The sequence below is a fragment of the Sus scrofa genome, chromosome 6 (genome assembly GCF_054392235.1).
Source record: "Sus scrofa isolate SSC_HxYL_T2T_F1_AM1 chromosome 6, Sscrofa_HxYL_maternal_Yorkshire_Landrace_v2.0, whole genome shotgun sequence".
In the NCBI taxonomy this organism is placed as follows: Eukaryota; Metazoa; Chordata; class Mammalia; order Artiodactyla; family Suidae; genus Sus; species Sus scrofa.
In genome coordinates this window covers 164,121,813-164,146,850 of record NC_139388.1, presented here as the reverse complement: position 1 = coordinate 164,146,850, position 25,038 = coordinate 164,121,813, and the positions used below count along the sequence as shown (strand labels likewise).

General features: G+C 37.1%; 1 protein-coding gene across 23 annotated transcripts in view; it reads right to left on the bottom strand.

Annotated features, from left to right (window-relative positions):
• Positions 1–25,038, bottom strand: part of TUT4 (terminal uridylyl transferase 4) — a 150,527-nt gene that overhangs the window by 93,971 nt on the left and 31,518 nt on the right. For all 23 annotated transcript variants that reach the window (XR_014808270.1, XM_084965066.1, XM_021096637.2 and 20 more), the window contains exons 2-4: positions 18,980–19,862; positions 14,216–14,379; positions 3,020–3,136 (exon numbers count right to left, since the gene is read on the bottom strand). Coding sequence is in view for 22 of the 23 variants with exons in the window: in XM_084965066.1 (XP_084821192.1) it covers positions 3,020–3,136; positions 14,216–14,379; positions 18,980–19,769 (1,071 nt within the window). In the remaining variant the exon portion in view is untranslated. The remainder of the gene's footprint in view (positions 1–3,019; positions 3,137–14,215; positions 14,380–18,979; positions 19,863–25,038) is intronic.

Here is a 25,038-nt window from a genome sequence, read left to right as displayed (position 1 = left end):
TTGTAAATAGTTTACTATTTTGGGTCTTGCCTTTAAAACTTTTTGGTTGGGACCAGACCACATTTAGTTTAGGGATAAATATTCCCCACTACTGAAACAATACTTTTCTGAGTACTCTACTCAATGCCCCACAAAGTATGAAGTTTTTCAGTCTGGATAATGGGAAGATACTATTCCCAGCTTTGTGTGAGCAACAAGCACTGTTCTAATTCTCTCAGTGTTCTTTCCCTAGCTTGAGGCAGCTTTCTCAGATCCATGTACCAATCACTACTGTGCTGAATACTCTGAGGAGACAGTCCATAGATTTTTGGGTTTCTCTATACATAGCTTTCTCCTTTTTGTTATTCTGTCCTATAAACTCTAGCCACACTGTACTTCCTGGACTCAAGTCCATCTTCTCAACTCTGGGAGTCCCCTGGGTTCTGATCTCTACAGTACAATCCGAAAATTCTCTCAAATTGAAGTAAGCATTGAGTTCATCTCATCTATTTTCCATTCACTGTCCATTCTTCAAGGCTTGAAAACCATTGTTAGCTACTTGTGTCTGTTTTTTGGGTTTATTTTGTTTTGGTTTGGGGTTCTGTGGTGAGGGGGGTTGTTTGTTTGGGTTTTTTTTTTTTTTTTGGTTATTTCAAAAAGAAGATAAATCCAGTCCTAGTTATTGAAATTTCACCAAAAGTCCAGTACAGCTGCTTTTCAGGTTGGTTTGTTTTTTACAATATTCTAAAAATTTTCCTATAATGTATGTAATGTTAATTGGCTTTCTTTTTAAGTTTCTTTTTTTTCAATTCCCTGAGCTTCCTGCCACTAATGATCAGCACCTTCAACATTTCTTGAAATTTCTCTCAACTACCACTTTATTTCTATTCAATTAAGTCTTTTGAACTGCTAATTAAATCAAAACAGGCTGATAAAAAAATAAATGATTTCTAAGTTCCACATTTTTTTTAATGCATTCATATTTTTTGGCCACGCCCACAGCACACAAAAGTTCCCAGGCCAAGGACTGAACACATGCCAGAGCAGGAACCAAAGCCATAGCAGTGACAACACTGGGGTCTTAACCCACCAGGCCACCAGGGAACTCTAATACATTCATTTTTCCCAAAGAAAATGTACTGAGCACCTACAACATGTCAGTCACCGTACTAAGCAATGCAGAAACAAAAATAAATAAAAATTAAAACTGTCCTCTAAAATATTGGATACTGGAGTTCCTGTTGTGGCTCAGTAGTAATGAATCCAACTAGTATCCAGGAGGACATGGGCTTGATCCCTGGCCCCACTCAGTGGGTTAAGGATCCAGTGGTGCCTGTACCATATGTGGTATAGGCTGCAGACATGGCTTGGATCTGGCATTGCTGTGGCTGTGGTGTAGGCCAGCAGCTGGAGCTCTGATTCAACCCCTAGCCTAGGAATTTCCACATGCTGTGGGTGCAGCCCTAAAAAGACAAAATTAATTGATTAATTAAATACAATACTGAAGACTGAAGTCTATGAGAGGAGAGAAGGCAGACATTTATGATACAGTGTATTAAGTTTTCTGATCAAGCCACTATGAAAGTACAGGGAAAGAGCACCTGTAACACAGACCTGTTGGGAAGGTCAAGTGAAAGAATATTTCTCAGAGAAAATATCCTAGGTTACACAGAATATTTTAAATTTGAAAAGAAAAACTTAAGTAGCTAACATACTATGAATTCTAAAAAAGAAAATATTCTACTTACACTATGTCTATATGAAATGTTCCAATAAAAATAACTGAAAACTTATGAATTTCCATAGTCTAAAGCTTATCAAGCCTTACATGGCCTGGACTTCTCCAACTTCATCTCATATTTTCTTCCTAGCTTTCTTTGCTCCAATCATACTAAACTCTTTCAGTTCCTCACGTGCCATGTCCTTTCATGACTAAGAGATCTTTATTCATGCTGCTTCTTTGTATGAAATGCTCTCATCTCACCTCTCTATGCTCCTCTTCTTTCTGCCTTTTAAACTACTATTCTGGGAGTTCCCATCATGGCTCAGCGGTAATGAACCCGACTAGTACCCATGAGGATGTGGGTTCAATCCCTGGCCTCACTCAGTGGGTTAAGGATCTGGCGTTGTCATGAGCTGTGTGTGGTGTAGGTCACAGCTCAGATCCCGTGTTGCTGTGGCTGTGCTGTAGGATGGCAGCTACAGCTTCAATTCAACCACTAGCCTGGGAACTTCCATATGCTATGGGTGCAGCCCTGAAAAGACAAAAAGATTTTAAAAATTTTTTAAAAACTACTACTCCAAGGTTCAACCACTCAAATGTCACTTTTTCAAAGGAACCATTCCTCCTCTAGACTAAGTAAAATATCCTTGCACACTTCCTTAGCAGCACATTTCCCCCTTTAATAAAGCTCACCATACTTAATGTATGCCTTCCCCAGTACTTCAGATACTCTGAGAGGATTATCTTTATATTCACCCTCCCTTGACCAAGCACATAAGAACTTAATAAATACTGGTTGACTAAGCAACTGTACCTGATTTTTAAGCTTAGGAATCAGAACACTGTATGATGAGCAGACTGGTCTCTGAGAAGATTCCCCTCCTGACCACCTAAGGTAAGGAGGACAATCATGGCTTTCAACACTATTTTTTTTATTTTTTGTCTTTCTGCCTTTTCTGGGGCCGCTCCCTCGGCATATGGAGGTTCCCAGGCTAGGGGTCGAATTGGAGCTACAGTTGCTGGCCTACACCACAGCAACGCAGAATCCGAGCCGCGTCTGCAATCTAAACCACAGCTCACGGCAACGCCGGATCCTTAACCCACTGAGCAAGGACAGGGATCGAACCCGCAACCTCATGGTTCCTAGTCGGATTCATTAACCACTGAGCCACTATGGGAACTCCATCAACACCATTATACTATTTCAGTTACTACCATAAGAATGGACAAAATATTTGATATTTAGCTTCATTAATAAAAAAAATTTGATATTGTTTTACCATTCAATAAATAAATATTTTGTAAAAAAGAACTTACCAAAATGTTTTTCTTATGCCGTTTCTCTTTTATATGCTTATGTGCTCCCTGGATGTTTTCAATGTGAATTAAGCAAAGCTTGCATAGATATCGACAATTGGTGTATTCTGGAGAGCGCTAAAAAAAGTTAAAAACACATTTTTTTCAGAACAAAAATGTAAAATTTTTCCTGAATGTAAACTATGTAAATATATCAGACACGAGGTTTTTTTTTAAGTTTCTTTTTTAAATTAATTTTTTTACTTTTTTTTTTTTCCTTTGGCCGTCCCCAACAACATCATATCCTTAACTCACTGTGCCAAGCTGGGGATTGAACGTGCATCCCAGCACTGCAGAGACACTGCTGATCCTGTTACACCACAGCAGGAACTCCCAAGAAATACTTTTCAATAAACAATAAAGTACTTACTTATCCAAGAGATAGTTTTCCTTTCAAAATAGTCATCCTAGGAGGTAATATACTAATTTCAAACAACACCATATAATGCTAATATTTGATACTTATTTAATGTTATATAACATTTCATACTTATTTCATATAGTCTTTAGAATCCACTGTCAGATAAGAAAGGCAGTATGGGAGTCCTCATCGTGGAACAGCAGAAAAGAATCCGACTAGGAACCATGAGGTTGTGGGTTCGATTCCCGGCCTCGCTCAGGGGGTTAAGGATCTGGCACTGCTGTGAACTGGGGTATAGGTCGCAGATGAGGCTCGGATCCTGTGTTGCTGTGGCTGTGGTACAGGCCAGCAGCTGTAGCTCCGATTCAACCCCTAGCCTGGGAAAGTCCATATTCCGTGGGTGCAGCCAGCCAGTATGATTAGTCTTATTCCAACACTGTCCCAAAAACTGGTTTCAAAGTTTCAGTCTTTTTGATTATTATAAAAAATAAAATCTGTAGAAAATTGACAGAATACTGTAAACCAACTATAATAGAAAAAATAAAAATCATTTTAAAAAATAAAAATAAATAAAATCCACCCTCAAATAGGGGGTTTCAAAAGAATGAATTCCAAAAGCTGAGTTCTGAAAACACTCCAATCAATTACAATCACATGGGGAATAAATGGATAACCTCTTGAATTAACTACTCTAATGGGACAATTCTGACACATGAAGTCTCAATCACAGTACCTAAATCATACTTTATACAGGCATTCTTGATATAATAAAAAATAATTCCGAAATGTTTATTATATACTAGGCACTATGCTAGATGTTTCACACACAATTTGTCATTTTAACTCTCCTCATAATCTAATTAGCCTGGTATTATTCTCATTCTACAAATGTGAAAACAAAAGCTCACAGAGCTTACAACTTTCACAAAGACACAATATTAAGTGGTAGATACCGGATTTAATTTCATGTATACGTGAATCCAAAGTCAACACTCTACCCAAAAGATTACACAATAAAAAACTACAAAAACACAATAAATACATATTGAATTTTAAAACATTGTTTCTAGTGCCTTACATCGAAACTGCAGCAATGCTTATTTTTTACCTCAGATTCGTCTTATAGGCTGCAAACCTGACATAAAGATTCTCTCACTTAGGGACATAACATATATTTTCTTTCTTTTTTTTTTTTTTTTTTTTTTTCGGTCTTTTTGGGGCCACACCAACTGCATATGGCGGTTACCAGGCTAGGGATCCAAGTGGAGCTGTAACCGCCCGCCTATGCTAGAACCACAGCAATGCAGCATCTAATCAGTGTCTGTGACCTACACCAAAGCTCACAGCAATTCTGGCTCCTTACTTCAACTTCACGGAGCAAGGCCAGGGATTGAACCTGCACCCTCAAAGATGCTAGCTGGGTTCGCTAAGTGCTGAGCTATGATGGGAATTCCATAAATTTTCTTTAAATATGAAACCTGACTCATATTTAACAATAGTCTTAACAGAGATTTAAAATAAATATAGCCTTCTGGAGCTCCCATGATGGCTCAAGCAGGTTAAGTAGCTGACTAGTACCCATGAGGATGCAGATTTGAACCCTGGCCTTGCTCAGTGGGTTAAGGATACAGCATTGCTGCAATCTGCAGTGTAGGTCCCAGATGTGGCTCAGATCTGACACTGCTGTGGCAAGACCAGCAGCTGCGACTCCGATTTGACACCAAGCCTGGGAACTTCCATATGCCCTAAAAAGAAAAACTAAATAAATAAGTAAAAATTGGGAGTTCCCATCGTGGCACAGCAGAAATGAATCTAACTAGGAACCATGAGGGTGCGGGTCCGATCCCTGGTCTCGCTCAATGGGTTAAGGATCTGGTGTTGCCGTGAGCTGTGGGATAGGTCAAAGATGCAGCTCAGAGCCCCCATTGCTGAGGCTGTAGCGAAGGCTGGCAGCTGTAGCTCCAATTCAACCCCTAGCCTGGGAACTTCCATATGCCAGGAGTTCAGCCCTTCAAAAAGAAACAGAAAAAGAGGAGTTCCCATCTTGGCTCAGTGGTTAGCGAACCCAACTGCAGGTTCGATCCCTGCCCTCACTCAGTGGGTTAACGATCCAGCATTGCCATGAGCTGTGGTGTAGGTTGCAGACTCGGCCCAGATCCAGCGTTGCTGTGGCTCTGACAAAGGCCAGCAGCTACAGCTCCAATTACACCCCTAGGCTGGGAACCTCCATATGCCGCAGGTGCAGCCCCAGAAAACGGAAGGAAGGAAGGAAGGAAGGAAGGAAGGAAGGAAGGAAGGAAAGAAAGAAAATTCAGCTCAATCTAGTCAATTCTTTGGTATAAAAATTTTAAATTTGTCCTTATTGGGAAGTTAATTGAGCCCTCACAGAGACCTCTACCTTCCAATTTTTAACGACACTACTTCTTAATTCACCAAATGTTTTCTGAGCTGTGGTGGTGTTGGTGTCTCATCGCATGGCTGACTTCAGTCAGCATGATAATTTCTAGGTCCATCCATGTTGCTAAAAATGCTGGTATTTTGTTCCTTTCAATGGCTGAGTAATATTCCATTGTGTATGTGTACCACATCTTCTTGATCCACTTCTCTGTCAGTGGACATTTAGGTTGTTTCCATGTCTTGGCTATTGTATAACGTGCTGCAATGAACATTGGAGTACGTGTGTCTTTTTGAGTCGTGGTTTTCTCTGGATAGATGCCCAGGAGTGGGATTGCTGGATCAAATGGTAGTTCTATGTTTAGTTTTCTGAGGAATCTCCACGCTGTTTTCCACAGTGGTCGCACCAATTTACAATCCTACCAACAGTGTGCTAGGGTTGCTTTTTCTCCACACCCTCTCCAGCACTTATTGTTTGTAGAATTTTTGATGATGGCCGTTCCAGCTAGTGTAAGGTGGTACCTCATAGTGGATTTGATTAGGATTTCTCTAATCATGAGTGACGCTGAACATCTTTTCATGTGTTTTTTGGCCATCTGTATGTCTTCTTTGGAGAACTGTCTGTTGACATCTTCTGCCCATTTTTTGATGGGGCTGTTTGTTTTTTTTTTTGGTATGGAGCTGCAGAAGGTGTTTATAAATTTTGGAGATTAACCCCTTGTCAGTTGATTCATTTGCAAAGATTCTTCTCCCATTCTGAGGGTTGTCTTTTTGTTTTGTTTAGGGTTTCCTTTGTTGTGCAGAAACTTTTTAAGTTTGATTAGGTCCCATTTGTTTAGTTTTGTTTTTACTGTCATTGCTCTAAGAGGTGGATCTGAGAAGATATTGCTGTCATTTATGTCAGAGAGTGTTTGGCCTATGTTTTCCTCTAAGATGTATTTTTTTTAAATTGGTAAAATATCTTATGTTTTTATAAACAATGTCTAATTGGAACATAGTCTTATAATAGGGAACACATCCCTATTATCTGTGGCTGCTTTTGTGCTACATGGCAGAGTTGAGTTTTGAGGTGTTGCTGCAGAGAATATATTAACCACAAAGCATAAAATATCTATTTACCAAAGCATAAAATAACTTACTGAAATACTATTTTGTCTCTTTACAAGAAGTTTGCTGACCCCTGATAATATCCCTTTATCAAAAAGATATTGAGAGGAGTTCCTGTCGTGTCACAGCAGAGATGAATCTGACTAGGAACCAAGAGGTTGCAGGTTCAACCCCTAGCCTTGCTCAGCAGGTTAAGGATCCAGCGTTGCCATGAGCTGTGGTGTAGGTCACAGACGCAACTCGGATCCCATGTTGCTGTGGCTGTGGTGTAGACCAGCAGCTATAGCTCTGATTGGCCCCCTAGCCTGGGAAACTCCATATGCCGTGGGTGCAGCCCTAAAAAGCAAAACAAACAAATGAATGAAAAGATACTGAGAACTTATTATATTCTAGATATGTGCAAGTCACTGGGGATATGTTGGAGAAGAAGACACAGTTTCTGTCAATTAGAAGTTAACAGTTCATTTGGAGTGACAAATAAATTAGCAAACGCTGCAGGATATTGTATCGTTCCTCCTTCTCCCTTTGGTTTTCTCTTTCCTCTTTTTTTCTCATATTTACTGAATATCTCCTATGTATTAGGATCTATTTTACCCTATTCTATCCAGGTATCTTATTCCTGAGTACTAATTAATTTTTTAACCTAGAAATACACATTCCTACCCCTAACAGTAAAACACTGCTGGATATTGAGGGAAAGAATTATAATTCAGTTCTTAGATATTTGGGATATGTAAGTATGCATACAAGGAAATAGATCATCATTCTTGATAAATAGGGAAGTAAAGAAACAGTATGATTTTGTATAGCTAGAAAAATGAGGTCATATCTAAACTGAAGAATGCAGTCCTGGGTTATTAATAAACTTAGGACAGAGTAGTCATCTCATGAAAGTAGAAAGGAATATCAAGGAGTAGAGGCCTATAATGTAAGAGAGAGTTTAGCTTGTATAGTTAATTTCACAAGAACTTAGCAGGAAGTTGTTTTTGCAATTTGCTATTTTACTTAGTTCTGTCTTTCCTCTCACTCTTTCGTAAGTCTAGAGTTAGTGGCTATTCTGGATCTGTGTATTATCAAAGTAAGTATTGAGTGCCTTTTCATGTGCCATGATAACCATATTAAAAAGTTGAGTTGGGCATTTTTTAAAACCTTAATACTGCTTTTCTAGGAGTTTCTTTTAGAGAAAGAAAATAATATGGTAATAACAATTTTTTCCTTTCATTTTTGGCCACCCTATGACATACGTAGTTCTGGGCCAGGGATCAGATTGGAGCTACAGTTGGGACCTATGCCTGAGCTGCTCAGCATCAGATCCCCAACTCATTGTGCCAGGCTGGGGATTGAACCTGCATCCCAGCATTCCAGAGATAGGGCCAATTTCATTGCGCCCCTGTGGGAATTCTAGTTTGGTTGTGTTTTTTTTGTTTTTTGTTTTTGTTTTTGTTTTGTCTTTTTGCCATTTCTTGGGCTGCTCCCTCGGCACATGGAGGTTCCCAGGCTAGGGGTCTAATCGGAGCTGTAGTCGCCGGTCTACGCCAGAGCCATAGCAACGCAGGATCCAAGCCACATCTCCAGCCTACACCACAGTTCATGGCAATGCCAGATCATTAACCCACTGAGCAAGGGCAGGGATCGAACCTGCAACCTCATGGTTCCTAGTCGGATTCGTTAACCTCTGAGCCACAACGGGAACTCCAGGAATTTTTTTTTTTTTAATTTCAGGTTACTGCATTTATTTTCTTTTCAGTTTTATTGATAAATAATTGATATACCTGGCTATATAAACTTAAGATGTATAGCATGATGGTTGGATTTACATGTATTGTGAAATTATTACTATAATAGATTCACTTAACATTCATCTCATAGATACAATAAAAAGACAAGAAAGAAAAAAAGGAAAAAATATTCTTGTGATGAGAACTTTTGGGATTTACTCTCTTAACAGTTTTCCTGTATACCTTATAGCAGTGTTCATTACATCCCTAGTACTTATAAGTTTGTACCTTTTGTCCATCTTGCTTCAATTTTCCTCTCTCTCATCCTCTGTTTCTGGTAACCACAAGTCTGATCTCTTTTTCAGAGGGTTTTTGTTTTGTTTTGTTTTTGTTTTTTTAAGGATTCCACATATAAATGAGATCATACAGTTTTTGTCTTTCTTTGTCTGACTTGTTTTACTTAGCATATGCCTTCAGGGACCATCCATGTTATTGTAAATGGCAGGATTTTCTCATTTTTTATGGGTGAATAATAGTCTGTTGTATGTTTGAGTGTGGTGTGTGTGTGTATATACATATACATGTACATATACATATACCACAACTTTTTTATGTGTTCATCCATTGATGGACACTTGGGTTGTTTCCATGTCTTAGCGAATATAAATAATGCGGCTATGAACATGGGGTGCAGATGTCTTTTTGAGTTAGTGCTTTTGTTTCCTTTGGATATATTTCCAGAAGTAGCATTGCAGGATCATATTATAGTTCTGTTTTTTAATTTTTTGAGGAGCCTACATACTGTTTTCCATAGGGGCTGTACTAATTTACTTTCCTGCCAGCAGTGTACTAGAGTTCCCGTTTTTTCTTTGTCAACATTTGTTGCCTTTTGTCTTTTTTGATAAGAGCAATTCCAACAGGTGTGAGGAGGTACCTCATTGTGGTTTTAATTTCCATTTCCCTAATGACTAGCGATGTTGAGCATCTTTTAATGCACCTGTTGGTCTTTCACGTATCTTCTTTGGAGAAACATCTGTTCAGGGCCTTTGCTCATTTTTAAACTGGGTCATTTGGTTTTTTGCTGTTGGGTTGTATGAGTTCTTTGTAGATTTTGGATATTAACCACTTATCAGATATATGGTTTGTGAATATTTTTCCTGTTCCTTAAGTTATCTTTTCACTTTGTTAGTAATTTCCTTTGCTGTGCAGAAGCATTTTAGTTTGATGTAGTCCCACTTATATTAGATTTTGTTGCTTATATTTTAAGTGTTATATCAAAAAAATTACCAAGACCTATGTCAGGGAGTTTTATGCCTGTATTTTCTTCTAGGAGTTTCATGGTTTCGGGTTGTACATTCAAGTCTTTAATTCATTTTGGGTAAATTTTGGGGAGTTTTGTAAGATATGAGTTCACTTTCTTTTTTTTACTTATGACTATCCAATTATCCCAGCACCATTTCTTGAAAAGACTGTCTTTTTTCCATTGAGTATTTATTCTTGGCTCCCTTATCAAATATTAGTTGACTGTATATGTTTGAGTTTATTTCCAGGTTCTTGATTTTGTTCCATTGGTCTGTTTTTATGCTAGTACCATACTGTTTTGATGACTCTAGCGTTGTTATATAGCTTGACAGCAGGAAGCTTGATGCTTCCTGCTTTGTTCTTTCTCAAGATTTCTGTTGTTATTCAGGGTTTGTTTATTTAGGTTCCATATAAACTTTAGGAATATAAAATTCCATTGGACTCTTGATAGGGATTGCATTGACTATTGATAACTTTTGGTATTATTGACATGTTAAATATTAATTCTTCCCATCCATGAACATGGGAATTCTTTCCATTTATTTGTATCTTCTTCAACTTCTTTCATAAGTGTCTTGTAGTTTTCAGAGTAGAGATCGTCACTGCCTTAGTTGAATTTATTCCTATGTATTTTATTATTTTCACGTCTTTATTTTTCAGAAAATTCGCTGTTATTGTATAGAAACATTACTGATTTTTGTATGTTAATTTTGTATCCTGCAACTTTATTGAATTCATTGATTAGATCTAACAGTAAAATCATTTTATCTTCACATATAGATGATTTGACATCTTCTTATCCAATTCTCACACCTTTTATTTCTGTTTCTTGCTTGATTGCTCTAGCTAGGACTTCTAATACTGTATCGAAGGGCACTCTTGTCTTGTTCCTGGTCTTAGAGAAAAACTTGCTACCTTTCAGTATTGATTATGATTTAAGCTGTGGCCCTGGCATATATGGCCTTTATTGGGTTGAGATATGTTCCTTCTATATGTGGTTTGTTTAGAGGTTTTGTGGGTTTTTTTTTCTCCATACCTGTGGCATGTGGAAGTTCCCAGGCCAAGGATCGAAACTGTACCACAGCAGCAACCCAAGGTGCTATAGTGACAAAGCCAGATCCCTAATTCATTGCACCATAAAAGAACTCCCTGTTCATCACAGGTGAATTCTATGAAACATTTAGAGAAGAGCTAACACCTCTTCTTCTGAAACTATTTCAAAAAATTGCAGAGGAGCGGATACTCCCAAACTCATCCTATGAGGCCACCATCACCCTGATACCAAAACCAGACAAAGATACCACAAAAAAAGAAAACCACATGGAGTTCCAGTCATGGCGCAGTGGTTAACAAATCCAACTAGGAACCATGAGGTTGCAGGTTCAATCCCTGGCCTTGCTCAGTGGGTTAAGGATCCAGCATTGCCATGAGCTGTGGTGTAGGTTGCAGACGCAGCTTGGATCTCGAGTTGCTGTGGCTCTGGTGTAGGCCAGTAGCTACAGCTCCGATTCGACCCCTAGCCCAAACCTTCATATGCTGTGGGAGTGGCCCTAGAAAAGGCAAAAAGACACACATACGCACAAAAAGAAAACTACAGGCCAGTTTCACTGATGAACATAGACGCAAAAATCCTCAACAAAATACTAGTAAACCACATCCAACAATACATTAAAAGGATTGTACATCATGATCAAGTGGGATTTATCCCAGGGATGCAGGGTTCTTCAATATCCACAAATCAATCAGTGTGATACACCACATTAACAAACTGAAGAGTAAAAACCATATGATCCTCTCAATAGACGCGGAAAAAGCCTTTGGCAAAATCCAACACCTATTTCTGATAAAAACCCTTCAGAAAGTGGGCACAGCAGGAACCTACCTCAGCATAATAAAGGCCGTATATGAAAAACCCACAGATAACATCATTCTCAATGGTGAAAAACTGAAAGAATTCCCGCTGAGATCAGGAACAAGACAAGGATGTTCACTTTCGCCAGTACTATTCAACATAGTTTTGGAAGTCCTAGCCACAGCAGTCAGAGAAGTAAAAGAAATAAAAGGAATCCAAATTGGAAAGGAAGAAGTAAAAGTATCCCTGTTTGCAGATGGCATGATACTATACCTAGAGAATTCTAAAGACTCTACCAGAAAACTGTTAGAGCTCATCCATGAATTTGGCAAAGTCACAGGATACAAAACAAATACACAGAAATTGATGGCATTTCTATACACTAACAATGAAAGATCAGAGAAATTAGGGAAGCAATGCCGTTTGCCATCACATCCAAAAGAATAAAATACCTAGGAGTAAACCTACCTAAAGAGACAAAAGACCTGTACTCTGAAAACTACAAGCCACTGATGAAAGAAATCAAAGATGACACAAATAGATGGAAAGACATACCATGCTCGTGGATTGGAAGAGTTAATATTATCAAAATGACTATATACTACCTAAAGCAGTCTACAGACTCAATGTATTCCCTATCAAATTACCAAGGACATTTTTCACAGAACTCCAACAAAATATTTTAAAGTCTGTTTGGAAGCACAACAGACCCAGAATAGCCAGAGACATCCTGAAAAAGAAAATTGGAGCTGGAGGAATCAGGCTCCTGGACTTCAGACTATACTACAAAGCTACAGTCATAAAAACCATATGGTACTGGCACAAAGACAGAAATATAGATCAGTGGAACAGGATAGAAAGCCCAGAATTAAACCCACACACCTACAGTCAACAAATCTATGACAAAGGAGGCAAGAACATACAATGGAGAAAAGACAGCTTGTTCAATAAGTGGTGCTGGGAAAACTGGACAGCCACATGGAAAAGAATGAAATTAGAACACTCCCTAACACCATACACAAAAACCAACTCAGAGTGGATTGAAGACCTAGATGTAAGACCAGACACTATAAAACTCTCAGAGGAAAACATAGGCCAAACACTCTCTGACATAAATGACAGCAATATCTTCTCAGATCCACCTCTTAGAGCAATGACAGTAAAAACAAAACTAAACAAATGGGACCTAATCAAACTTAAAAAGTTTCTGCACAACAAAGGAAACCCTAAACAAAACAAAAAGACAACCCTCAGAATGGGAGAAGAATCTTTGCAAATGAATCAACTGACAAGGGGTTAATCTCCAAAATTTATAAACACCTTCTGCAGCTCCACACCAAAAAAACAAACAACCCCATCAAAAAATGGGCAGAAGATCTAAACAGACAGTTCTCCAAAGAAGACATACAGATGGCCAAAAAACACATGAAAAGATGTTCAGCGTCACTCATGATTAGAGAAATCCTAATCAAATCCACTATGAGGTACCACCTTACACTAGCTGGAACGGCCATCATCAAAAATTCTACAAACAATAAGTGCTGGAGAGGGTGTGGAGAAAAAGCAACCCTAGCACACTGTTGGTAGGATTGTAAATTGGTGCGACCACTGTGGAAAACAGCGTGGAGATTCCTCAGAAAACTAAACATAGAACTACCATTTGATCCAGCAATCCCACTCCTGGGCATCTATCCAGAGAAAACCACGACTCAAAAAGACACATGTACTCCGATGCTCACCGCAGCACTATTTGCAATAGCCAAGACGTGGAAACAACCTAAATATCCATTGACAGGGGAGCGGATCCAGAAAATGTGGTTCATATACACAATGGAATATTACTCAGCCATTGAAAGGAACAAAATACCAGCATTTTTAGCAACATGGATGGACCTAGAAATTATCATGCTGACTGAAGTCAGCCATACAATGAGACACCAACATCAAATGCTTTCACTGACATGTGGAATCTGAAAAGGGGACACAATGAACTTCTTTGCAGAACAGATGGTGACTCACAGACACTGAAACACTTATGGTCTCCGGAGGAGACAGTTTGGGAGGTGGGGGGATGTGCTTGGGTTGTGAGATGGAAATCCTGTGAAATTGGACTGTGATGATCATTACACAGATGTGATAAAAATACATATATATAGACAAAATATATATAAACAAAAAAAAAAACAAAAACAAGGAGGTAGGCCATAGTCTGCTGAGCCCTGGGATGAATGAATGAAGTCAGACTCACAGATGGAAGAAAAGAGAGAGGAAGAGAAGAAGACAGGAAAGAAGGAAGGAAGGAAAGATGAATGGTATCTCCGTCTAAGGAATATTAAAAGAAAAAAAAAAAAGAGCTGTACTTGGGGAAGAAAAAGTTATGAAACATGCATTGTCCTCCAAATAACCAAAACAGCATAGCATACTTTTTCAAGTCGAAAGATGTGATCTCTTTCTAAGCGTTCTTCTGCTTGTTTCAATCCTAGCCTCTGCTCAGGTGTCAATGTAGATTCATCTATTACAGTGGCATTTTCTAAATAGTCCATCTCTGAAGAATTTTCTTTATTAGATTCATCATTCTTCGTTTTACCTAGAAAAGGAAGGTAATCACTTAGTTACCATCATCAGAATTGATAAATTTTTTAAAAATTTTATTGGAAAATAGACATTCAATTTATACAGATAAGAAAAAGTTCTTCCTTTATACTTTCCTTGATTATATAAGTTGGTATATCTATGTAAAATATAAGTAAAATATACACATGGTATCAAAATTCACAAAGAAAAATCTATTTCATGGATCAAATGCCTATCTTCTTCCAACCCACCTATATCAAAAAAGACAAATATGATTAAGACTCACTATATAATGCTAACATAACTATCTGAAGACTCTGAAATATGATACAAAGTGGATATATAAAGTAAATATAATATAAAGTAGAATCTCTGAAGTAAATACAATGTAAAGCTATTTTAAGTTCCAGAGATGACTCACTGAATGAAAGTCACTACAGTGACTTTATCACTATACAGTAGAGGCTAAAAGAATACACACACTCTAGACCACAAACCCACACCAGACTCCTTCTTCTTTGCTTTCACTGAACTCATATATATCTCTATCACAGCAATGTTTTTTCTTTGCTTCTCTGCCTCCTAACTAGACTGTAATCTCTTTAAGGCATAGACTATGTATTTTCAGTCTTTCCATTTCTAGCATCTAACAATATGTACCTGGCATACAGTAGGTTCCACCATCAGTGTGATTTTTTTTTACAAATACAAATTGAATCATGTTATTCTCTTGCTTAAATATGTAACAGGCTTTCGTAGAGTTCAGTAAGGTTTAAACTTTCTAACTTATAACACACAGTCCTTGCCTCTTGAAGGCAATCAGCAGTTTAAATATAGTAATTCCAAGCTGTAGTAAAAGCTATAAAGGAGAAAAAAAAAAAAAAAACCAAGTAACAGAGTGGAAATAAACTTTAGTTATGAGAGTCAGGGAAGGCTTTTCTGAGATTTTAAGCCAAGACTTCGAGAAAGAGAGCTAAGTTGTCCCTATAACTAATTTTATGTCCTGCCCTAACACTTTTCACTCCATTCATAGCAGATATGCTAGAATGGATCACTGGTACTTCAAGTATCAATGATTTTACATGTTCTGTAACCTTTACCATCAAGGCCCTTCCCACTTTGACTAGTAATTCAGCTTAAGCTGTCCTGAAAAATTCAACTTACTTAGTTATCACATGTTTCAAAAGATAGTCTAATATTCTTTATATTTTCATAGCACCCTCTGTTATCTCACATTTTCATAGTAATGTAATTTGTATTTATTTATCTACCTTCTACATTAGATAATGAATTCCTTGATGCTAAATGACCAAGTCTTACTCAACTTTGTACCTTCAGTTTTTAATACAATGCCCAGACCAGAGATGACACTTATTATTAGAGTGCTGAATAAAGAGATCTGGACATATCTAAAAGCACTTCTAAAAATTAAAAAAAAATGCTCATAATCAATAAATCTCTTCCCTCTGCCCTCAAAAGTTATTCTCCATGCCATTTACAAGAACCCTAACAGTCAGTTCTATCTTTTGACAGTATTAATTTTCTGAACAAAAAGAGTGTACCTCTGGAAGTGATATATCTCCTACTACAAAAGGAGCACAAGAGGAATACTCAGCAATAAAAAGTAATGATGTGCTGATACATGTTACAATATGGATGAATCTTAAAATACTAAGAGAAAAAAGCCAGACACAAAAGGCCACATGTTGTATAAGTTCACTTCTATAAAACAGGCAAATCTTGAGACAGAGAGCATTTTGTGGTTGGCAGTGCATAGGAGGAGAGGGTAATGAGCAGTGACTGCTAATGGGTATGAATTTTCTTTTGCAGATGATGAAAATATTCAGGATTTAGACAGTGGTAATGTCTACACAGCTTTGTAAATAAACTAAAAAATACTAAATTGCATATGTTAAAATAGCAAATTTTATGGCATATGAATTATATCAATAAAACTAATATTAAAAGGTAAATAAGAAAAACTTTAATATGACAGATAATAAATAAGAACCATGGAGAAAAATCAAACAGATAAAAGGAATAAAGAGGAGTTCCAGATAGAAGGCTATAAATTGTAGAAAAATGACTCAGCAAAAGGCTGAGAAGGTAAAGGAGATAAGAGAGCTAGCCATATGGACATCTGAGGGAAGAGTGTTCCAGGCGGAGGAAAAAGCAAATGCAATAACCATCATGTGGACACCTGTCTTCACATTTGAGGAACTGCAAAGAAATTGTGTAGTTATTAGAACAGAGAAAAAGGGTGAGTAATAGATGAACGAAGGCAGAGAAGTGGTGGGGAATGCTGAAGAGGCCACTGCAAGGACACTAGCTTTTACTCTGATGTATGGGAAACCACTGAAACATTTCAAAATAACCATGGTAACATGGTCTGAACAATTTTAACAGGATGATTCTGGCTGCTATGTTGAGAGTACAACGAAGGGTGGTATAAATGAAAGAAAGAAGATAAGATGATGCTCAAAAGCATGTTTCTGACAGCAGCACCAGCTTCACTCAGAAGCCTGTTAGAAGCCCAATATCTTAGACTCTAGATGTTCTAATTCAAAAATCTCAGAAAATGGAGCCCAAGAATGTGAATTTTGGAGTTTCCTTGTGGTGCAGTGAGTTAAGCAGCTCAGATCACTGCTGTTGCGTGGGTTCAATCCATGGCCCAGGAACTTCCACATGCTGTGAGTATGGCCAAAAAAATTTGTTTTAATTTTTTTAAAAAGAATCTGAATTTTAAGGAGTTCCCCTTGTGGCTCAGCAGTAACGAACCCAACTAGTACCCATAAGGATGCAGGTTCAATCCCTGGCCCCGCTCAATGGGTTAAGGATCCAGCATTGCCTGAGCTGCTGTGTAGGTTGCAGACGCATCTCAGATCTGGCATGGCTGTGACTGTGGCGCAGGTCAGCAGCTATAGTTCTGTTTAGACCCCTAGCCTGGAAACTTCAATATGCCGCAGGTGTGGCCCTAAGAAGAAAAAAAAAAGGAATCTGAAGTTCACTATAATTCCCAAGTGATTCATATGCACATTAAAGTTTGAGAAGCCTGAACCTAGAAGAGTCTCCACTCAAATATTCACCAGGCACACTCTCTCACCTCTTACCTTCCAAGTATTTTGCTCTAATGTCACCTTCTCAGTGATAATTTAAATCTGAAACACCACCACCAGACACAGCAGCATTATTCCTTCCCTGCTTTATTTAACTCATAAGAATTATCACCAACTTATTATATACTTATATACTTATTATATACTTTAGTTTTTTACTATGTTTGTTGTCTGCCTCCTCCACTAGAATATTAATTCCATAAGTCAGTGTTGTCTGTTTTGTTTATGCTATATTCTTAGCGACTAGATCAGCACCTGACATATAGCAGACTCTCCCCTCCCAAAATATATATGGAATAAATGAATGGCAAAAAAATAAAATTAAATTAAAAAAAAAAACGGTGGAAGTGCAAAGGGGAGATAAAGTTGGACCTAATGGAGACTAAGCACTAACCTCAGGTGGGCCCAAGATTAATCAAAATTATATACAGCTTAGCATGTCCAAATAGACAATGACCTATATATAAAGACTTTAAATTCAATTTAACTTACAAAGAAGAAATCATTAATTTAAATATTAAGTTCAGTTTCTTCACATGGGGCAGTGGTTAACGAATCCGACTAGTGGGTCGCAGATGCTGCTCGGATCCCGAGTTGCTGTGGCTGTGGTGTAGGCTGTCAGCTACAGCTCCAATTGGACCCCTAGCCTGGGAACCTCCATATGCCGTAGGAGCGGCCCAAGAAATAGCAAAAAAAAAAAAAAAAAAAGACAAAAACAAAAAACAAAACAAAACAAAAAAAAACCCATGAAAAACATTTATGAAAAATGACTGTAGTACTATAACTCATTCTTCTTAAATTGTTAAAGCAAGTATCCCAACAGGACCCCTACTTGGTCTACTTACTTCTTTAAACTAGTTCACCATGTTAACAAATAACACAAATGCATTATTTAAATATGAGAAATAGTAGTAATAAAGGATACTCACTGCCATTGCATGCCTACTGTCCCAAGGACTACATGAAATATTCTATTATTTCATTTAAACTTTATAGCAAAGGCAGCAAGCAGCTCCACTTTTTTTTAAAAAATGAGGAAACTGAGACATGTTTTAAAGGATAAGCAGCTTATCCAAGATTACTAAGTTGTTAAGTGAGAAAGGTAAGATTCAAAACCTATGAAAAATTTACTCCAGAGCTCACAATATTAATCACATCACTGATACCTTATTTTGTCACTTCAAAAGAAAAAAAAAAAAACTTTAGGAGTTCCCTTCATGGCTCTGTGGCTAATGAACCTGACGATGATCCATGGGGATGAAGGTTCACTCCCTGCCCTCACTCAGTGGGTTAAGGATCTGGTGTTGCTGTGGCTGTGGTATAGGCCAGCAGCTACAGCTCCAATTCAACCCTAACCTGGGAACTTCCATAATGCTGTGGGTGCAGCCCTAAAAAGACAAAATAAATAAATAAATAAAACGAAGGATAATCTAAACATTAATATAAAAAATTCCTTCAAAAATGTGACTTGCATGATATATCCTAATTTGTACTTACTCAAATCATCTGATATGTCTTCAGTTCCTGAAGCACTATCATCAGAATCACCAGTATTATCTGTACATGTTTGTTGCTTCTGAGGTGGCTGTGAGTTTTCCAGAGCAGATTTTATTCCTTCTGCAACACCAATATTCACTTTGTCCAAAGAAGTAATAGGGCTTGGAATTTTTTTCCCAATCTTCTGTAATTCTGTCTGCCCCATATTTTCTTTCAACAGTAAACCAGGTACCTTCTCAGCTTCCGTTGGTAAGCTGGGCACCTTTTCTGATTTCATCTGAGAACCAGGTGCTTTTTCTGCTTTCCTCTGTGAATTAAGTGTTTTTTCTGCTGCTGTTGCCTGTAAGCTGGAGGCCTTTTCTGTTTTCACTGGTGAATTAGGTGACTTTGGTGATTTTTCCGCTTTTGCCTGTAAAATGGGTGCCCTTTCTACTTTCGCCTGTGAAACAGGTAGCTTTTCTGCTTTCACCGGTGAACTCGGTGATTTTTTTGCTTTGCAATGACTTTGATCTCGAAGGACTAATCCCAAATCTTTAGGACCTGGAACACTGGCGGCATTTACTTTACACGATTTAACTTCTGTTTTTTCTATACAAATATCATTTTGCTTATTTTTTTTACTAGTATTCTTATTTGGGGAGTTGGTCCCAATTTCTTTTATGGATTTATCATTTCTAGCTTTCAAAGTTTGATTGGTTATAACTTTAACTGCTTTGCTTTCTTCAGAAAAAGCCCAAGCATTCTTCTTTGGTTCATGATTTTCATTTTTAGAGGTCTTAGACTCTTCCATTATTTGAAAACCTGCTTCTTTCCAATCGTGATATTGTGAAGTTGTAGATCTCCAGTAGTTTGAATTGCTTCAAATCCAGTTTAGGCAAGCAAACTATTGGGTTAAAAAAAAAATGTATTATTTAAAATGCAAAAGCCGTTTTTACAAAATTGGTTAGACATTTAAAAAGCTTTTAAAATTTATTCTCAAAACCAGATAGTAAAAAATTTTTATAAACTTAAACTGAAAACCGTATCAAAAGGAGTTAAAACCCATTTGGTAAATAACAGCAAAACACCCTTAAGGGAGGTTCTAATGTAATTCTGGCAATACGACATCAAAAAAGGGAATTTTAGAAGTAAAACATTGTTCTACATTACTCAATAAAAATTTCAACTAAAAGGAAAATAAAACCTGCAACTGATGTACCACAATTAACATAAAAGGAAATGAAACAAAGAGCACAAGAATTCCAGTATATATGTAACATAGGAAATCAGTTTATAAAAGCTTAAGTGGCGAGATCTTTCCCACATGACTCTCCCACTAAACACTACCTATCTATACTACTAACCTCCTTCTAACTTGATTCTGTAAACACGGAGAATCAATGTCAACAGACTGTCTCTACTTCAGAAGCACAAAAAGTTAAAGAAATTCTTTTGATGTAAGAAAATTTTAAAAACCAACATCAACCCAGAATTAAAAAGTGATAGTAATAGTCTGTATCACGATACAATGGTGGATACATGTCATTATACATTTGTCAAAATCCACAGAACGGATATTCCTAAGAGTAAACCCTAAGGTAAAGGATGGACTTTGAATGATAATGATGTGTCAATGTAGGTTCATCGACTGCTACAAATGTACCATCTAGTGCAGCGATGTTGATAGTCAGGGAAGCTAGTCCTATGTAAGGGAAAGGAGTACATGGGCACTCCGTAATTTTTAGCCCAACTCTGTTGTGAAACTAAAACTACTCTGAAAGAATAATAATGTTTAGGAAAAAAAATTATAGTAGGAAAGAACACAACTACTACACTTTATCAAAGGGCAAAAACTATAAACAAATGGAAATACTGTATTTTGTTAAATTACTTCTTTATTGGAAATAACTCATATACCATATAGTATGGAAACCAGGATTTTTTATTTTCAATTTGCCCCATATGCCTTAAATTCATACTTACAGTGTTCAACAAAGATTAATAACATGAATAAAACTTAAGAGTAAGCAAAAGAGGGAGTTCCCGTCATGGTGCAGCAGAAACTAATTCGACTAGGAACCATGAGGTTGTGGGTTTGATCCCTGGCCTCGCTCAGTGGGTTAAGGATCTGGCGTTTCCGTGAACTGTGGTGTAGGTCGCAGATGTGGCTCGGATCTGGCATCGCTGTGGCTGTAGCATAGGCCAGAAGGTGTAGCTCCAATTGGCCCCCTGGTCTGGGAACCTCCATATGCCGCGGGTACAGCCCTAAAAAGACAAAAATTTAAAAAAATAAAAATTTAAAAAAATAGTAAGCAAAAGAAAACTGCATGTAGCACCTTTGATTTTACTTGGTTAATTTATTAAATCACAAATTTGGGCAGTCAAATACCTCTAATCATGTCATATAACTATGCATCATATCAACACAAAAATATAATCTAAATTCAAACACTCAGAACGCAATTCATTTACTCCCAACTATCTATGTTTATGCCAAAGAGTATTTCAAAAGAAAGAAAAAGCAAGAAAAAGAGAAAGAAGGAAATTAAACTTACCTAGTTATGTCTCCACTGAAACATCTTACTCAACTTGGACCTAATTTGTTTTCATTTTTGTTTTTGTTTTGGCCACACCCACGGCATGTAGAAGTTCCAGGGCCAGGGATCAAACCCATCCCACAGCAGTGACAAAGCCAGATCCTTAACCCACTGAACCACCAAGGAACTCCTAGACCTAGCTTTTATAATTCCTGTTGTAGTACAACATTCTCTACATTCTCTGCGCAATTATCATCTTTTAGTTTAAAAAAAAAAAAAAAACTATTAGAGGCAACAAGCATATACTGTATAGCACATGGAATTATAGCTATTACTTTGTAATAACTTTTAATGGAGTATAATCTCTAAAAATACAATCACTACACTATACCCGAAACTATTATCAATTATACTTCAATTTAAAATAAAAAACTTACTAGGTGCTTCTTTCTAAATTACTTTACAAAATAGTATTTAAACAAATTATGATAATTTAAATTTAAGCCAAAACCATACGAGATTTTCACCATTAATTTCTTTTTTGACTAATATTTTTTTCCAGCAAAGAGATGTAGTATTTTTACTTGTAAAAGAATGTCTGTGCTCCTGGTTTTTCAATAATTAAATTTAATACATTTTTTCGTTATTCTTGATAAAAGTTTTTTTTTATATAATTGTCAAAACAGTTGTCAAATATACCTAACTTCTTGTAGAAATTGCTGCAGGTTTCTAATTTCAAAAATAATGCCCGAGTTCCCGTCATGGTGCAGTGGAAACGAATTCAACTAGGAACCATGAGGTTGTGGGTTTGATCCCTGGCCTTGCTCAGTGGGTTAAGGATCCAGCACTGCCATGAGCTGTGGTGTAGGTCGCAGACACAGCTCGGGTCCCCTGATGCTGTGGCTATGGCATAGACTGGCAGCTGTAGCTCCGATTGGCCTCCCTAGCCTGGGAACCTCCATTCGCTGCAGGTGTGGCCCTAAAAAGCAAATGATAATAATAATAATAATTTAATTAAATAAATAAAAATAAAAATGCCTTTTATGCTAAAAGATTAGTTTAATCTTATGCAATAACTAAAATATTTAAAATTTTCTAAAGCTATTCTACAATAATGACTAATAATTTTGTAGATGACATCTTACACAAGCCTAAACAATAAAAACTTGATATTGCAATGCTGATCCACAATTCTGTTTATAAAACTTTTTAGACACACTATTTCTTCATTCAAAACAAAACCTCCATAAATCATTTTTGTGTGTATAAATAAAAGCTACAAAGATTTTTTAAAAATAAATCTACTTAATATAGATAAATGCTAGTGCGGAGTTAAAGACTCAGAAAATTGCCAAGTTTCATTTTAAGTTGTATCTGTTTCATATAACTGAAACTGATTTTTAATAAGAATAATATTATGAAAAAACATCATAGTTATTTTCTAATTTTCCTCTTTTTTTTTTTTTTTTTTTTGGTCTTTTTGCCATTTCTTGGGCCGCTCCCTCGGCATATAAAGATTCCCAGGCTAGGGGTCTAATCGGAGCTGTAGCTGCCAGCCTACACCACAGCCACAGCAACTCGGGATCTGAGCCATGTCTGTGACCTACACCACAGCTCACAGCAACGCAGGATCCTTAACCCACTGAGCAAGGTCAGGGATCAAACCCATAATAACCTCATGGTTCCTAGTCGGATTCGTTAACCACTGAGCCACAACGGGAAATCCTTCCTCATCTTTTCTTACATGAGTAGCAAATGTTCATTTGCTTGCAAAATAAGTGTGGTTATTTTATAGTAAAATTACTGTTTTAAACTTTTTCTGTTATCAACAGTACAAAAATTCCCCCGAAAAGCCATAATTCCTAGAAATGAAGTTTTCTCTGAGGAGGCAGTGTTTTGAAAATAAGGTTCACTGATTCCCAGTGTTCACTCAGCAAAACTGGTTGACTCAAAAACATTAGACCTATTTTTCGGTTTCCGGTTACTTTATAATTTTAAAAAAAAATTTTTATTATAGTTGATTTACAATGTAAAGTGAATCAGTTATACATAAACATACATTCTTTTTTTCACATTATCCTCCATCATGTTCCATCACAAGTGATTATAGTTCCCTATGCTATACAGCAGGACTGGTTACAATTTTAGAATGAAGTAAATGGGTATTTAATAAGATTCTAACCTTACATAATCAATTATTAACAAGAAAACATATAATTTTAACAAATTTATTTTAAAAGTGTTTAATATAGAAAACAATAGCATTTAGAGTGTATTCCATTTCATTTTTAGTAAATTATTAAACATCAGTCCATTTCCTACTTCTAGTTCTAATCATGTCTTCTATCTTCTATCCTTACAATGCCTACCACAATGCTAGGTACTTAGGAAAGATTCAAAATCACTCGCTAGTAAAAGAATAGGGAGTTTCCACTGTGGTGCAGTGGGTTAATGATCAGGCTTGTCTTTGTGGTGTTGCCAGTTCGATCCCTTGCCAGCACAGGCTAAGGACCCTATGTTGCCACAGCTGTGGCGTAGGTTATGCACACGGCTCGGATTCAATGTCTGGCCTGGAAACTTCCATATGCCACTGGTGCAGCCAAAAACGGGTGAAGGGAGGAAGCGAGGGAGAGAAAGAAAGAAAGAAAGAAAGAAAGAAAGAAAGAAAGAAAGAAAGAAAGAAAGAAAGAAAGAAAGAAAGAAAGAAGGAAAGAAAGAAAGAAAAATCTACTCCAGACTGATGCCTTTACATCACTTTTCCTGCTACAAACTGAAGTCTTTGACAGAAATTGTAATTGTTTCAAGAGAATTTTCTGATGTCCTTCTGTAATTAACATTCAATTGGCAGACTGGCCAACAAGTTCTGGGACCTAAGACTTAAAAGAGTTGTTTGGATACACTAGCTGAGAAAGTTTACTTGAAATAACTGTTGCATAACTAATGGAAAAGCTAGTCACAGAAAGAGTTATTACTCAATTACCCCTTTAGGGGACAAACAAGGGAAACTATCATAAGGCATAATTACAGAAAGTTATCAGAAACTCCTACTGCTTTGGGGGAAAAAAACTTACATAATGAAACAATTTCAGCTAAGGTTTCCAACTGAGGCCCACCAACTACTTACTGAGTTACCCTAAACAAGAAGAAACTGACCCTGAGTTATAAATTTCTAAACTATAAAGTGAGTGGCTGAACCAGAGTTTACTCCAACTAAAATGGTGTAATTCAATGCAAATCCTGACACACAGTGATGCTACTGTTATGCGGGTTCTGGTAATTTTACAAACCACAGAAAATTACCAGGGACTTCGTAGGCTCGATAGAGACAAAGCATTTGTACAGGTGTTAACGAGACTTTACTGTAGTAAGCATTTCCCAGTATACACGAATATTGAATTTTTATGTTGTACAGCTGAAACTAATAATATTGTGTATCAATATTACCTCAAATTAAAAAAAAAGAGAGGAAAAAAAACCCCTAGCATTTGTAAACAATGCTCTCATACATGGAAAAAAGCTTCCTAAGCATAAGGAATCCACATA